The 16079-nt window shown below is 46.5% G+C and overlaps 1 protein-coding gene across 1 annotated transcript in view; it reads left to right on the top strand.

Annotated features, from left to right (window-relative positions):
* NRP2 (neuropilin 2) overlaps nt 1-16079 on the top strand; it is a 219832-nt gene that overhangs the window by 160775 nt on the left and 42978 nt on the right. The window contains exons 13-14 of the mRNA XM_056861211.1: nt 6509-6771; nt 8044-8140. Of these exons, the coding sequence (XP_056717189.1) occupies nt 6509-6771; nt 8044-8140 (360 nt within the window). The remainder of the gene's footprint in view (nt 1-6508; nt 6772-8043; nt 8141-16079) is intronic.

Raw genomic sequence — 16079 nt, 5'->3', positions numbered from 1 at the left:
TTGGAGAGTCGCCTCCCTGCCGCTTCAGGTGCCTCCTTCCCTTTATTGCTGATATTCCCCTTCTGTTGGCCACATTGAAAATATGAATTACTGGGAGGGTTTGGCTCTGGCAAGCTGTTTTGGCGATTAGCTCTACAGTGGTCCCTGCACACCGCCAGAATTTGATCCGAGTTGCCTCCAGCCGGTTGGAGTGACCCCACCAATTTCCTCTTCCCATGACAGAGGAGCAGGTCTTTCCTGCACTGTGCTCTCCAGAAATGCCATATTTATTAATTTTTTTATTTATTATCTTACATTTCTATCCCTCCCTCCCCAGTCAAAGCCAGGCTCAGGGCGGGTGACAACATTAAAACTTGCCTACCGACACCTGTGGCGCAGAGTGGTAAGCTGCAGTACTGCAGTCAAAAGCTCTGCTTGCGACCTGAGTTCGATCCCGACGGAAGTTGGTTTCAGGTAGCCGGTTCAAGGTTGACTCAGCCTTCCATCCTTCCGGGGTTGGTGAAATGAGAACCCGGCTTCCTGGGGGTAAAGGGAAGATGACTGGGGAAGGCACTGGCAAACCACCCCGTAAAACATAGTCTGCCTAGGAAACGTCGGGATGTGACATCCCCCCATGGGTCAGTAATGACCTGGGGCTTGCACAGGGGACTACCTTTACCTTTACAGACACAATAATAGTACATGTTCATTAAAACAATAATCATACTAAAACAACAGATGGCGCAATGGAAAGTAATTACCACTGAGGGTAGGGTTGCCAGCTCCGGGTTGGGAAATGGCTGGAGATTTTAGACATGGATTGTGTGTAATAGCTGGCAAACTTACCCTGCCTGATATAGTACTGAGGCAATGGCACACACAATCTATGTCCAGCGCCTGAGAGAGAACATGGATTGTGCACGCCATTGCCTCTGAGGGCTTTTGCCACCCAGGACCAAGAGAGGCAAGAGAACATCTCTGTACCCCACTTTGGATCAGTGGGGGTGGCATGGGGGGGAGTGATCGGGATGGGAAATGTTTCGAGTCTGTGCTGCCTTATAATTGCCAGCCTCCAGATGGTGGCTGGAGATCTCCCGCTATTACGACTGATTTCCAGGCAACAGAGATCAGTTCACCTGGAGAAAATGCCCAGTTTGGAAGGGAGACTCTATGGTATTATACCCCATTCATAGAATCACAGAATCATAGAGCTGGAAGGGATCACCAGGGTCACCTAGTCCAACCCCCTGCTAATGCAGGAAATTCACAACTACCTCCCCCACACACCCCCAGTGATCCCTACTCCATGCCCAGAAGATGGCCAAGATGCCCTCCCTCTTATGATCTGCCTAAGGTCATAGAATCAGCATTGCTGACAGCCTCTGCTTGAAAACCTCAAGGGAAGGAGAGCTTACCACCTCCCGAGGAAGCCTGTTCCACTGAGGAACCACTCTAACTGTTAGAAAATTCTTCCTAATGTCTAGACAGAAACTCTTTTGATTTAATTTCAACCCGTTGGTTCTGGTCTGACCTTCTGGGGCAACAGAAAACAACTCGGCACTCTCCTCTATAGACAGCCGTTTGAGTACTTGAAGATGGTTATCATTGATGTCCCTCTCCAAACCCCTCCCTCCTCAGGCTCCACCCCCCAAATCTCCAGCTATTTCCCAACTCGGAGCTGGCAACCCTACCCTGCCTGAGATATTACTGACCAATAACTTTCAAAACAAGGCAGACGGCCCCAGGTTCTGCTTCAAAACTGTTTCTCAAGTGATGTGCAAGCTCCTCCTGTTGGAAGAGTTGCAATGTCTAGCTTGCAAAGGAACTGAGAAGAAGACCCAGCAGGGGGCGGGCAAGTGGTCAGCTAGTTAGGGCTGTAAGGTTGGAGACCTTTCTACCCTTTTTTCCCACCTCTTGTCTGTCCTTAGTCTGATATTCTTAGGGGACAATTTTCTCCTCCTTCTCAGAAGTCATTCTTCCCTCTCTTCTCCCTCCTTAGCTAGATAGACAACTAGAGGCTCTGTCTCTCAGCTTTCCTATCCAAAAATGTAGTTCCCTCAATAAAGGCAACTTTATCTTTAATCAGTGAGCCTGACCCTTCTCTGCATACTTAGCATACTCTGCCAACAATCTCCCAGCCCAGTTTTAGCGCATGCTTCAGTTTAACCTTCGGAAAGCCAATTTACTCAGTTCCTTCCCTCTTCTTTCTCCACCATGTAAACTGCTTCCTCCTACATCTTTCGACTAATACAATGGAGAAACCAGCAGGGAATTATTACTCAGTCTCCCCCCCCCCACTTCGCCTGGAACTATTTCTAGAGGAAAGTCAAAGCCATCCCCATGACATCCCTTTTTACTGTTGTTCTTAGTTACGATTCGAGATGTAATTTTTTTAAAAAGGGCCTCTGTAAATCGGGTGAACTTTTGCTCAGAGTAAAGGACTAGGATCGCACCCGCCCACACTGAATGCACCTCAGCGTTTCCAGTCTTGCCAAATATCCATATAACCTTTGCATCACACTTATGCTCAAAAAATGACAAAAGAGTCTGGTGGCGCCTTCAAGACAAACACACTCGCTGTGCCATAAGCTTTTGTGAGCCAGAGCCCACTTCATCCGGTGCATGAAGCTGTGCATCTTGACAAATGGGCTATGGTTCAAGGAACACTTTATTATCGCCAAATACCAGCAACAGCAGTTACAAATATATTTTAAAAACCTCCTCTGCTTAGAATGCAATGCTGAAATAGAACATTATATACAATTTCCAATTAAGAAGAAGAAGAGTTGGTTTTTATAAGCCAATTTTCTCTACCACTTAAGGGAGACTCAAACCAGCTTACAATCACCTTCCCTTCCCTTCCCCACAACAGACACCCTGTGAGGTAGGTGGGGCTGAGAGAGCTCTAAGAGAGCTGTGACTAGCCCAAGGTCACCCAGCTGGCTTCGTGTGTAGGAGCGGGGAAACAAATTCAGTTCACCAGATTAGCCTCCACCACTCATGTGGAGGAGTGGGGAATCATACCCAGTTCTCCAGATCAGACTCCACCGCTCCAAACCATCGCTCTTAACCACTACACCACACTGGCTCTCTTCTATAACGCCACATTAGAGTTGCCAGCAGTAGGGGGGTCAGGGACATGGCAGGAATGTGACATTGGCAATGTCACTGATGTCGCTGTGTCACTTCCAGGTACAACCTGGAAGCGACAATGGGTAGCTCTAGGAATTGCTGGAAACTCTATGGTAGAACCAATGGAGTTTGGAAACGGGAAGGGTTGGTGGAGCGCCTGGACAAACTTCACTTGATGCCCTGCACGTGACTCCTCTCTAGACCAAGCAACACTTCGATGATGTGCTTTTAATGAAGAGGTCTACTTTGTGGGGCGGTAGTTGCGTGCCTGTAGGATTTTTCATGCCCGAGTGACACCTGAGTGCCTGACACCCATTAATTTCAATAGAAGATAAGTGCCTGAAAGCAATTTTGCCTTTGAAAAAAATCTACTTCTTGGAAACTGAGCTCTCATCAGCCTGGATGTCACTGGCTTTTGGAAAGAGAGAGGGAGAGAGCATGAAAAATAACTTGAGTCAAAGTCCACCATGAGCTTATTCAGCTTGTAGAGGTAGGCACAGCTGTGAAGCATCAGTTTTCTTCTTGAAACAAAGATGAGCCTTTGCTGGGTGGGGCCGTGGCTCAGGGGCAGAGCATCTGCTTGGCATGCAGAAGGTCCCAAGTTCAATTCCCAGCCTCTCCAGTTAAGGATCAGGTAGTAGGTGATGTGAAAGACCTCCACCTCATACCCTGGAAAGCCTCTGCCAGCCTGAGTAGACAACACTGACTTTGATAGACCAATGATCTGATTCAGTATGAGGGAGCTTCATGTGTATATTGGGTACCACCTGTGGAAAGACTCAAAAGGAGTACTCAGATGACTCAATGTCTCACAATGTGGTATTTGTTTTTGTCATGCCCTGCATGGTGGTATTCAAGTCTGGCTTGCCGAAACTTTTGTTGCCAAAAGCAAGACAGGTGTGCAATGCAACATTTTCATGTGGTTCCTGGTGCCTCCTTTATGAATATGGAAATGGAAATGTTGCCCAGTGGGTAGCAATAACATTGAGCTGAAGTCTAGGCGTTTAAAAAAATCTCTGCATGCAGAAAGCTAGCATGTTAAGAAAAAGGCTCACCTAGAATTCTCCTTCCTGCCACTGCAACTTTCTCTGCGGAGGGAACATTTTTGCATGAAGGAAAATTCAGTCATGCCTGGGGTCTGAAGTTGTGTAAGACCAGGCAACTTTACTACCTGAGTCAGAATTGGCCCTTAAAGAAGAATCTCAATAGATGACTAACAGTATGATTGATGGTTTATGTTCAAAGAGTTTCCTGTTTGCCCACAGGCCAGATTCTACATGATACTTGCATGGTAATTTGTTTTCTGGGGAATTCTCCAGTCCCCCACACTCATGAACCCATGAAGCTGCCTTATGTTGAATCAGACCATTGGTTAGGGTATCCAGGTCTCTCTTTGCCACCGGCGGGAGGATTTTTGGGGTGGAGCCTGAGGAGGGTGGAGTTTGGGGAGGGGAGGGACTTCAATGCCCTAGAGTCCAATTGCCAAAGCAGCCATTTTCTCCAGGAGAACTGATCTCTATCGGCTGGAGATCAGTGGTAATATAGCAGGAGATCTCCAGCCAGTACCTGGAGGTTGGCAACTCTACAAAACACCTGCTTTGTGCGTTTGAGTTGCCTTTGCTTAGATCACTGACAGCAAAAAAACTTCATCCCGCTGTTTGCGCTTGGGGGGCCAATCATCCGCGAGACGAAGAAGGGAGGAGAGAAAGAGGCTCCGAGAGATGATGATGATGAGAAACCCCATCCCGCCTCCTGTATCATCAACTAAATTGTCAGCCGGGCTCTGATTGCAAAGTATTTACTGCTGGTGATGAGCAGAGGTGCGGGTGGGGGGGAGAAAAAGGCTTCAAGAAGAAAAGCCCCGCTCGACTCGCTTCCCCCCGTCCAGCCCTGAGATAAGTTGCAGTGTTGGCAAGCTGCGGGGCTGGGCGGAAGAGCTGGGATCGGCCTCTGGCTCCGTAACCCAAGCAAATCTGAGATGGAATAAATATGAGCCCCCCTCCCCCCCCAATATTGTCATGATTACAGAGTCAATTTTCCCCCTGACAATTACTGCACTTTCACTTGTCCTAATTATGTCAATCTTTCGCCTTGAGCTTTTCAGGGTCTTAATCAGCAGTCTTCCACACTTATAGCTGCTGGTAAAATAGACATCCCCCTTACTGAGCTGTCTCCGTCGATGAAACACCCTCTCCTTCTTTCTCTTTTCATACAGTGGATAGTAATCTTCCCAGCTCTAGCATCCCAGTGACTGCTTGCTCGCAGTACAGCACAGACACATGTTAGTTGCTTGGCGCGGTCTGCGCAAATGGAAACAGTCTTTTCTTTTCCCGCATGGTTACTGTAAACACAGGTCCCACGATCTCCTTTTTGAGGAATACCCCTTTATTCACCAGTGGGAAAACTGGTTGAATCAAACCTTACAAGTCCCCCCCCCCCTTCAACCAGCTCATTAGTAGGTAGGATCTCCAGCCTATTGTCTCCCCATAAGTTTAACATCAGCATTGTCAATAGAAATTTAGCAGATGTTTTCTCCCCAGAGTGTGAGGGGGGAAAGCTTCACAAGTTGAATTTCTGCTCACTGTGCCCCTATTAAGCATTGTTTTTGTTTTGTTTTTAAATGCAAGATTCAAGTCCAGCAGCACCTTAAAGACTAACAAGATTTCAAGCGTATAAGCTTTCGAGAATTCTCCTGTTTCAGGAGAATCACTCCACTTTAAGGTTGACAGTGAGGAAATTGAAATTGTTCAAGACTTTATATATAGGGAGACTGCAGCCAAGAAATCAGAAGGAGATTGTGACTAGAAAGGGCAGCCATGAAGGAGCTAGAAAAAATTCTGAAGTGTAAGGATGTGTCACTGGCCACCAAGATCAAGTTCGTTCATGCCATCGTATTCCCTATTACTATGTATGGGTGTGAAAGCTGGACAATGAAGAAAGCTGATAGGAAGAAAGTAGATTCCTTTGAAATGTGGTGTTGGAGGAGAATGCTACGGATACCGTGGACTGCCAAAAACAAACAAACCCAAATCCGTGGGTTATAGATCAAATAAAGCCTGAACTGACCCTAGAAGTCAAAATGATTAAACTGAGGCTATCGTATTTTGGTCACATTATGAGAAGGCAAGAGTCACTAGAAAAGACAATCATGCTAGGAAAAGTTGAGGGCAGCAGGAAAAGAGGAAAACCCAACAAGAGATGGATTGACTCTATAAAGGAAGCCACAGCCCTCAATTTGCAAGACCTGAGCAAGGCTGTTTAAGATAGGACTTTTGGAGGACCTTGATTCAGAGGGTCGCCATGAGTCGGAAGCGACTTGACGGCACTTAACACACACACAGCACACCGCCCTACTCGTTACAAACTCTGACTTGGGTTGAACCATCTCCTTCCACAGATGGCAAGCATCACCTGAGGCTGCAGAGCAGCGCGAGAAGAGAAGGGCAGCACGCCCGGCTGGTCAGCCCCGTGGTCTTCTCACCCCGGAGCACTTTCTGCATGGTGTTCCGGTACCAGCTATCCGGTGGGACTGGGACGACACTCCGGGTGTGGCGGGAGACGAACCACGAGAACAAGCCGCTGTGGATCGTCCGGGAGGATCAAGGGGACGAGTGGAGAGAGGGCAGGATCCTGCTGCGGAGCTACGACATGGAATATCAGGTAAGCTCATTCTAAGGAGGTCTTGGTTGGAGATTCAAGCACACCTGCTTATTGCAAATATGTCAACACACCCTGTTTCTTTCATCATTAGCAAACATAGTAGAGTGGGGTTTTTCTTCTTCTACCTCATTGTGTTTCTCATGTTGCTATAGAAACTAAGCGACACTCTATTTTGTTGTTCAGAATTTGCCTGTTTTATACATAGATGCGGGTCTTTGTTCATCCTGTTCGCCTTTTGTATTCCTAAAGCCTCTGCTTTGGCAAATGACCCTCCCCCCCATTTTCTTGGGTAGTCTGACAAGGAGATACAAGCCCCAAAAGGGGACAAACACCAATCCCATCTTGGGAACAAGAGGGTTTTTTTTTTGGGGGGGGGGTTTAAATACAGAACTGTATTTGGGGAAGGGGGGTCAAAAAAAGCAAGAAAGAAGAAAAAAGAAAAAAAGAAAGAAAGAAGTAGGCCTTCCTTAATTTTGGGTGCGGGTGTGAAAAAATTTGCTTCCAATGTGCATGTTGCAGTTGTATACCTAGAAACACAGAGCTGGAAGGGATCTCAAAAATCATCTAGTCCAACCCCCCGTGCAACTCAGGGAATTATCATCAACTCCCCCCCCCCATTCCCCCAAAGACCCTTGCTCTATGCCTAGAGGAAGTCAAAAACCTCCAGGATCCCTGGGCCAATCTGGCCTGGAGGAAAGTTCCTTCCTGACCCCAAAGTGGCAATTGGCATTACCCTGGGCATGTCAGAGAGGGCCTTGAGAGTCAAGCACTGGTTCATCCCTTCCTGCCCTCCCTCTCATGATCTGCCTAAGGTCATAGAATCAGCATTGCTGACAGATGGCCATCTAGCCTCTGCTTAAAAACCTCCAGAGAAGGAGAGCTCACCACCTCCCGAGGAAACCTGTTCCACTGAGGAACTGCTCTGTCTTCCTGACAGACCTGCGAGCTGTGATTTTGCCACCACTTCCTGGCCCAACTTCCAGACCCAACTGCTGGATCATGGCCAACATGTAGTTTTACCTTCCCTTTGTCATGAGTAGCTTGAATGGGTTGAGGGGAGTTGGACATAAAGGCGACAAGCTGGTGATGAACGAATGGGTGAGTTTGCTTTCTGGAGTTTTGTGGGAAAGATTTCAGATGTTTCTCTTGTGATACAGTTTCCATTGCTGCTTTGACAGAGATGCCTTTTGCTATCTTTGCCTTTCTCTGAAGGATAGAAGGGCTGTTCGGGGCCCGAATCCTTTAACACTGGCTGTTCTCGTTTGCTCCTAGATTGTGTTTGAAGGGATTATAGGAGAAGGACATTCGGGAGAGATAGCCATCGACGATGTCCGAATAGGCACTGATAGTTCCCTGGAGAACTGTATGGGTATGTACACACATATCTGATCTACAGCACTTCTTTGTAATTCTAGGAAGCAAAGCTCATTTGTTCACCTGCAGGAGGAGAGGCAAGTGGTAAAGGTCTATACCACTGGTTCCCATACATTTCGGGCCACCGCCCCCTTGCTTCCACAAACGCAACCCCAGCACCCCCTACCCTATCCTATAAAAAGCATTATTCAAAACAGGGGTTTTCATGACTCTCGAAAGAAGATAAGAACAGTAAAATTTCAAAACAGTAACAATGAATTGCACATCTATTCAAAATCAAATTAAAACTTTTTAGTTGAAATTTGTTCAACAAAACTAAGGGACTTGATCCAGTGGTACCAGCTCTTGAAAGACTGGAAAAAATTCTGATACTTTCCACCAAATTTGCCAGCATGGTGCCATAGCTTGATCTATTGTAAATTAGTGAACAACACAGTTGAAGGGGCCCACCTCTAGTGCCCCCTGCTGCCCCCTTGCCTTTTACTGCCCCCTAGGTAATCCCAGTGCCCCCCAGGGGGTGGTACTGCCCACTTTGGGAACAACTGCTCTATATTGAGGATTTGCTATGAGTCGCATGAGCTCTCATAGCCAGCCTGGGTGGCACCAACGGCACATGCAGGCATTGATCTATATGAGGAAGATCAGGTCACTTCTGGTGTGTGTATGTTTTTGGACTTAGGCCCGCTTCGTGTCAAAGAGCTGCTGTTTGCTATTGTGTGACCTCTGCTCAGTGCGGCACCGGCTTGCCATCATTTTTCAGTCATGACGGCTGTTTGTGTTCATGTGGATTGGTCACCCCTGTCTGGTTTTCTCTGCCACGTGGCTCATGGCAACGGCATGGAGCAGTCCATGGGTCCAGACTCGCGCTTCACAGAGCAGCCTAAACGCAGATGCTGTTCGGCGGCCTTCACATTTTCCATGTGAAGAGGGCATTCGTTGTGTCTTTCTTCATCCTTTCCATTCCCTGGCTGGGCCCGTGTTAGGATGATCCACAATTTCATTCCAAAGCAACACTGGGACATGGGAAAGTTTTTGGGTTGGACTCTGATCTGGAGAACCGGGTTTGATTCCCCACTTCTCCACATGAGCAGCGGAGGCTAATCTGGTGAACTGGATTTGTTTCCCCACTCCTACACATGAAGCCAGCTGGGTGACCTTGGGCTAGTCCCAGTTCTCTTCAAGCTCCCTCAGCCCCACCTACCTCATAGGGTGTCTGTTGTGGGAAGGGGAAGAGAAGGTGATTGTAAGCTGGTTTGATTCTTCCTTAAGTGATAGAGAAAGTCGGCATATAAAAACCAACTCTTCTACTTCATGTGATAGAGGAGACCATAGATGACAGATGAATTCTGGACAGTTGCCAACTCAGGATGGTCCAAGAGAACATTGCGTAGATGGGTGTATATTTCCATGGTGTTTGCTGCTGGGAATTTGAAGAAGAGTTGGTTTTTATATGCCGACTTTCTCTACCACTTAAGGGAGACTCAAACCGGCTTGCAATCATTTCCCTTTCTTCTTCTTCACCTGGAGGTTGGCAACCCTACTTTAAGGTGCTACTGGATTCGCATTTGTTTCTATCCTTTATGAGAGTTGTTAAATAGAGAGAACCTCTCTATTTGTGGTAAGTTTTGGGAATTGGTTTAGCTCGCTCTTTCCTTCTGGAGGGAGTCAAGGAAAACCAGTGCCTAGGGAAGAACCTTGGGGTACTCACAATTTTACTCTCAGATGCTTTGGGAGAATAATGTCTGCCTCTGCGACAGAAGGGGATGGCAGACATATTAGGTAAGGGGGTTTCCTGGGGAAAACATCTGAGAAAAGAACCTGACCAAGTTTTGCGAAGGGGAAAACATTCGAGACAAGAAACCAGCTGTCAGATGGCATTACATGCTTGATAGGGCTGATCAAATCAATGCGAGACTTTTGTTAATAAGAAATAATCAGTGGGGAAGTCTTAGAGCATTATTAACAGTAACAAAACAGATCCCTGCAGTGGAATTCATCAGTTTTTCAGTGCTGAGACATAAACCAGATAGGAAAGTTTGTTGCAAAAACCGTGAAATATTTTTTTAATAAAAAGTGAAGTATTTTTTTGTCACAAGAGTATTCATTTTTCCTATATGCCCTTTCCCTGTCCTATCCATCTACCGTTTTTCTTTGACATGATGTTGATCAAAGAGTATACATTTCATTCATTTATCACATTTCCCCCCCCCCCACACACACACACACCCTTAAGAACATAAGAAAAGCCCTGCTGGATCAGACCAAGGTCCATCAAGTCCAGCAGTCTGTTCAAACAGTGGCCAACTAGGTGCCTCTGGGAAGCCCACAAACAAGATGACTGCAGCAGCATTGTCCTGCCTGTGTCCCACAGCACCTAATATAATAGGCATGCTCCTCTGATCCTGGAGAGAATAGGTATGCATCATGAATAGTATGCATTTTTACTAGTAGCCATGAATAGCCCTCTCCTCCATGAACATGTCCACTCCCCTCTTAAAGCCTTCCAAGTTGGCAGCCATCACCACATCCTGGGGCAGGGAGTTCCACCATTTAACGACGCGTTGTGTGAAGAAATACTTCCTTTGATCTGTTTTTAATCTGTCACCCTCCAGCTTCAGCAGATGACCCTATGAGAGAGGGTTGCCCATTTTTATCCTTGTAACAACCTCATGAAGTTACGCTGAAAAGTAAGGGAATGACTTGAAACCGCCCCAGCGAAGTTTGTGACTGGGTGAGGATTTCCAACCAGCTTCCAAAGTTCTCTCTGCTAATAGTCTCAACACTGTGTCGGTTACATAACCCCAGCTTCCTAGGTGAGGCTTCGATGGATTGGGTCCGCTCTAGATGTCCATGAAATTCAATGTCATGGCCGCATTTGGTTTTGAAGGCGCAGGTGAGCATCTCTCTGCCCTACCACTGCTTCGGCCAGGTGCCTGTCAAAGGGGATTGGCTTCTCCTCCTAGAATCATGGAGTTGGAAGGGACCACCAGGGTCACCTAGTCCAACCCCCTGCACAGTGCAGGAAATTCACAACTACTTTCCCCCCCACACACCCAGAGACTCCTACTCCATGCCCAAAAGATGGTCAAATAGCCCTTCCTCCCAGGATCTGCCTAAGGTAATAGAATCAGCATTGCTGACAGATGGCCATCTAGCCTCTGCTTAAAACTCTCCAGGGAAGGAGAGCTCACCACCTCCCGAGGAAGCCTATTCCACTGAGGAACCGCTGTAACTGTTAGAAAGTTCTTCCTAATGTCTAGACAGAAACTCTTTTGATTGAATTTCAGCCCGTTGGTTCTGGTCCGACCTTCAGGGGCAACAGAAGACACCTCGGCACCCTCCTCTATATGACAGCCCTTCAAGTACTTGAAATTGGTTATCATATCCCCTCTTGGTCACCTCCTCTTCAGGCTAAAAATACCCAGCTCCTTCAACCTTTCCTCATAGGACTTGGTCCTCTCCATCTCTAGGAGAATCGCTCTGTTGTGTCAAATCTAATTACCATAGTCAGTGATCTGAGTGGAACTGGATCACACCCAAGACCCCCTCCCAAGTTCCAATGGGGGGCACATTTTAATGGGATGCTTCAATGTACTCCCTTTTCAGTTACAAGTTATAAGCTGTACTGGTGGGGGGGGGCCTCTTTAGTAGATTTTCTAAACAGGAAGATACTTCCTGACACATGGGGGGGGGAGAAACTGAGCTAAAAAGATCACAATGGGTAGCTGTGTTAGTCTGAAGCTCAAGACTATGCATTCTCCAGGACTTAATCAAGATCTGGGATTCCTGTCTCATTACCAATGCTGATTTCTCCACGCCTTCTACTCCTCTGCGTATCCCACCTAATCCAGTCTCATTTGCTGAAGCTTTTTACATTTACATTGCCATTGTGTGTCTAATCCACTCTTCTCTACTGAAGGACAGATGGACTCACATTCTAGCTGTATCTGAAGAAATGAGCTGTGGCTCACGAAAGCACATTACCCCTGCCAGAAATTTTGTTAGTCTTTAAGGTGCTACTGGACTCCCACACTTTTCTGAGCGACAGAGGTGGTTCTTGAAATGAATCATTCAGGATATGAAATGTGGAAATCTCCATTCTGCTCCTCCACCGCCGTCAGGACCCTGAAAGGGAACTGTCTGGAGGGGCAAGCTTCTGTTTTAAAATTGTAATCCAGAGAAGTAATCAGATTCCTTTTCAAATTGAGGAAAGGATCTAATAACTCGCTGCATTATTAAACTGTCGTTGGGCCCCGGGGGTCTTTGGTCCCAGGCATAAATCTGGAAATAATCAGATAGGTCCTTTCCTTTCCCAGGAAGGGAATCAGTACGATGCACCGGGGTGTGGTTTCTCTGATCCAGTTGTGTGCAACATATTATTTCTTCAAAGGAACTAGGAAATTATCTGTCTGTGTTCCAGGGGTTACTTAAGTGGGGCTCCTTGGACTGGTGGAAACCCACAGGGGGAAGCAGATGCGAGGATAAGAAGGGGCTTCTAGATGAAGGAAAGTGCAGGAAAACCAATTGTTTGGCAGACTCTCAGCAGTCCTTGGCAATTTTTGGAGGACAGGCAAAAGTGATGAAATAGCGACAACTGCCAGGAGGAGAACTGAAGAGATGTTGGCTGAAGGAGCAGAGATCGGGTGGTGGGTTCCCATATGCTGGAATGGAACGGGGACGGGCACATGTGGCTATTCCTTTTGAACAGCACCATGTAGAAGTCTCTGGATGCTACCAGCATATAGAATTGTCAGCCTGTTTCCCCCTTTAAAAGTTCTTGTGCCTTCAGCAGTTCAGCAATCTGCAGAAATTCAGCCGGTGAAGCTTCTGCCGTTATGGCTTCTATTGTATGCTGGGGAAAAGCTTTACTGGACGAGTGTTTGGTTGCAAGGCAGCTTGTAAAAGCACAGTAGCCCAGCCAAGAAAAAGAAAATGGATTAGACCCATTCTTTGAATACAAAATCAGGGGCAAACACTTCCAGCAGTCTTAGGATCTTCAGAATGTCCTCAATTATCAGCACTGGTCTTAAGGAGTAGAGGAGGAGGAGGAGGGTTGGTTTTTATATGCCGACTTTCTCTACCACTTAAGGGAGTCTTACAATTCAACCCTTCTCAGTATGCAAGAAATTTTGAACTCCCTCAGTGGTTTGGCAAACACTGTGCACATGTACATAAAGTGGCTGAAGGAAAGAAGCATTGGTTCTCCTTCCTGGGAGAGGAAAAAAGACCATTCAGGAGAGAGACGCGTCAGTTTTAAGAGCCTTCCACAAAGGATTCTCTGCAACTTGTTCCCAATGATTTTTACATTTCGAAAGCATTTCCTTCCTGACCCACTTCTTCTAGCATTTCATTTAGAGTCCTAAGCTCATGGGAATGTTACTGCTCCTTCACACACATACATCTTTAGGGAAACCTTTCAGATATGAGGAAAAACTCGAGTCATATTCTCCTCCCGCCCCCCAACCAAACACACTTGTGTGTGTGTTAAGTGCTGTCAAGTCGCTTCCGACTCATGGCAACCCTATGAATCAATGTCCTCCAAAATGTCCTATCTTTAACAGCCTTGCTCAGGTCTTGCAAACTGAGGGCTGTGGCTTCCTTTATTGAGTCAATCCATCTCTTGTTGGGTCTTCCTCTTTTCCTGCTGCCCTCAATTTTTCCTAGCATGATTGTCTTCTCCAGTGACTCTTGCCTTCATAATGTGACCAAAATACAATAGCCTCAGTTTAGTCATTTTAGCTTCTAGGGTCAGTTCAGGTTTGATTTGATCTATAACCCACTGACTTGGTTTTTTGGCAGTCCACGGTATCCGTAACGCTCTCCTCCAACACCACATTTCAAAAGAATCTACATTCTTCCTATCAGCTTTCTTCAATGTCCAGCTTTATCTAGGCTTTATTCTGCAGTAAACATATCCAGTGTCAAAAAACTTTCATGCATTTCCAAAGCCCTGTTCTTCCTCTGAAGCTACACTTTTGAATCTTTCCCCCCTTATATTCTCCTTAAAACAAGTAGGCTGAAACAGGACACCATGTTGAAATCGATGCTGGTGTAGGAGATACTGAACGAAGGTGGTGTTACATGTGTTCACCCCGCCAGATGGGGCCAATAAGGAAGTGCTGAAATACTAGCCCAAGATGATTATTCGTGAGCTTTCAATGTTATTTGAGAACAACAAGCTGTTCGTTCCTAAGGCATTCAGTTTTTTGTGTATTGACTTTTCCTTGGCCATGTTTCTATCCCACCTTATTTCCAAAGAATTAGTGATGGCAACCTTGGGGCTGTTTCATTTTGACAAGAACCTGGTCAGGAAGATTAAGCTGACAGGCAGTAAATTCCTTGGGGGTCACCCAGTGAGCAGCATGACTGAACAGGAATTTGAATCCAGCTTCCACTGTCCCATGTCTAACATGGGATTCCTTGGAGGGGATCAGGGGACTAGAGCAACTGCCCTATGAGGAGCGGTTAAAACGTTTAGGGCTTTTCAGCTTGGAAAGAAGACGGTTAAGGGGAGGCATGAGAGAGGTTTATAAAATTATGCGTGGTGTGGGGAGAGTGGACAGGGAGAAGTTTTTCTCCCTCTCTCATAATACTAGAATGCGGGGTCATCTGCTGAAGCTGAAAGGTGAGAGATTCAAAACAGATCAAAGGAAGTATTTCTTCACACAACGCATAGTTAAACTGTGGAACTCCCTGCCCCAGGATGTGGTGATGGCTGCCAACTTGGAAGGCTTTAAGAGGGGAGTGGACATGTTCATGGAGGAGACGGGTATTCATGGCTACTAGTCAAAATGGATCCTAGTCATGATGCATACCTATTCTCCAGGATCAGAGGCGCATGCCTATCTGGAACCCAGGCAGGATGGAGCTGCTGCAGTCGTCTTGTTTGTGGGCTTCCTAGAGGCCCCTGGTTGGCCACTGTGTGAACAGACTGCTGTACTTGATGGGCCTTGGTCTGATCCAGAATGACCCACTGCACTACTCAGGCAAATAAACGTTCGCACAAACGATAATGGGAGCTCTTCTCTTCTCAGTTTGTTCCATTACAGGCTTTACTTTCCTTAAAGGGACAGTCTTTTTTTTTTTTTTTTGCTACTGATTTTGATGCCCAGTCTCTTAAGGTTTTGAATGTTGACATTGTCACAGAGATACTCATAATAATGTTAATTGGGGGGGGGGGTATTGGGAAGAGCATAAGAATGTAAGAAGAACCCTGCTGGATCAGGCCAGTGGTCTGAGCATCCTAGTCCAGCATCCTGTCTCACACAGCGAGTAACCAGTTTACCCTGGAGGGCCAGCAACAGAACCTAGGGGCCGAGCCCCCTGCTGATGTTACTTCCTGGCCCAGGTCTGTGGAGGTTTATTGCCTCTGATGGGAAGGTTCTCTTTAGTCACCATGGCTGGTAGCCACTGATAGACCTCTCCTCCATGAATCTGTCTGTGGTAGGGTTCCCAGCTCCGGGTTGGAAAATACCTGGAGGTTTTGGGGGCGGAGCCTGAGGAGGGCAGGGTTTGGTTGAGGGGAGGGGCTTCAATGCCATAGAGTCCATTTGCCAAAGTGGCCATTTTCTCCAGGGAAACAGATCTCTGTTGACTGGAGATCAATTGTAATAGCGGGAGATCTCCAGCTACTACCTGGAGGTTTAGCAAACCACAAAAAAGAGCACTCCTGTGCTATTACCACACGGTTTGGAAATCAGCACAGCAATAATTGTACAAAGCGAACACATAAATAACGTGTTTTAACATATATTCTACCAAAGTGCAGTGATACACATAACTCACACATACAACTATATACACAAATATATAATGTTCTTTCTAATGCAGTCTTTGTGCAAAAAATATTTTCCTTTAAAAAGGTAACAATAGTTGTAAAGAATGTCTTTTATGTCTTTAGATGTTTTTTTTTAAAGTCCATGAGGTACTTGTAA

Source organism: Euleptes europaea, chromosome 15 (assembly GCF_029931775.1).
Source record: "Euleptes europaea isolate rEulEur1 chromosome 15, rEulEur1.hap1, whole genome shotgun sequence".
Lineage (NCBI taxonomy): Eukaryota > Metazoa > Chordata > Lepidosauria > Squamata > Sphaerodactylidae > Euleptes > Euleptes europaea.
Note: the sequence above shows the minus strand (reverse complement) of the source record. Positions and strands in the feature narration are given on the sequence as shown.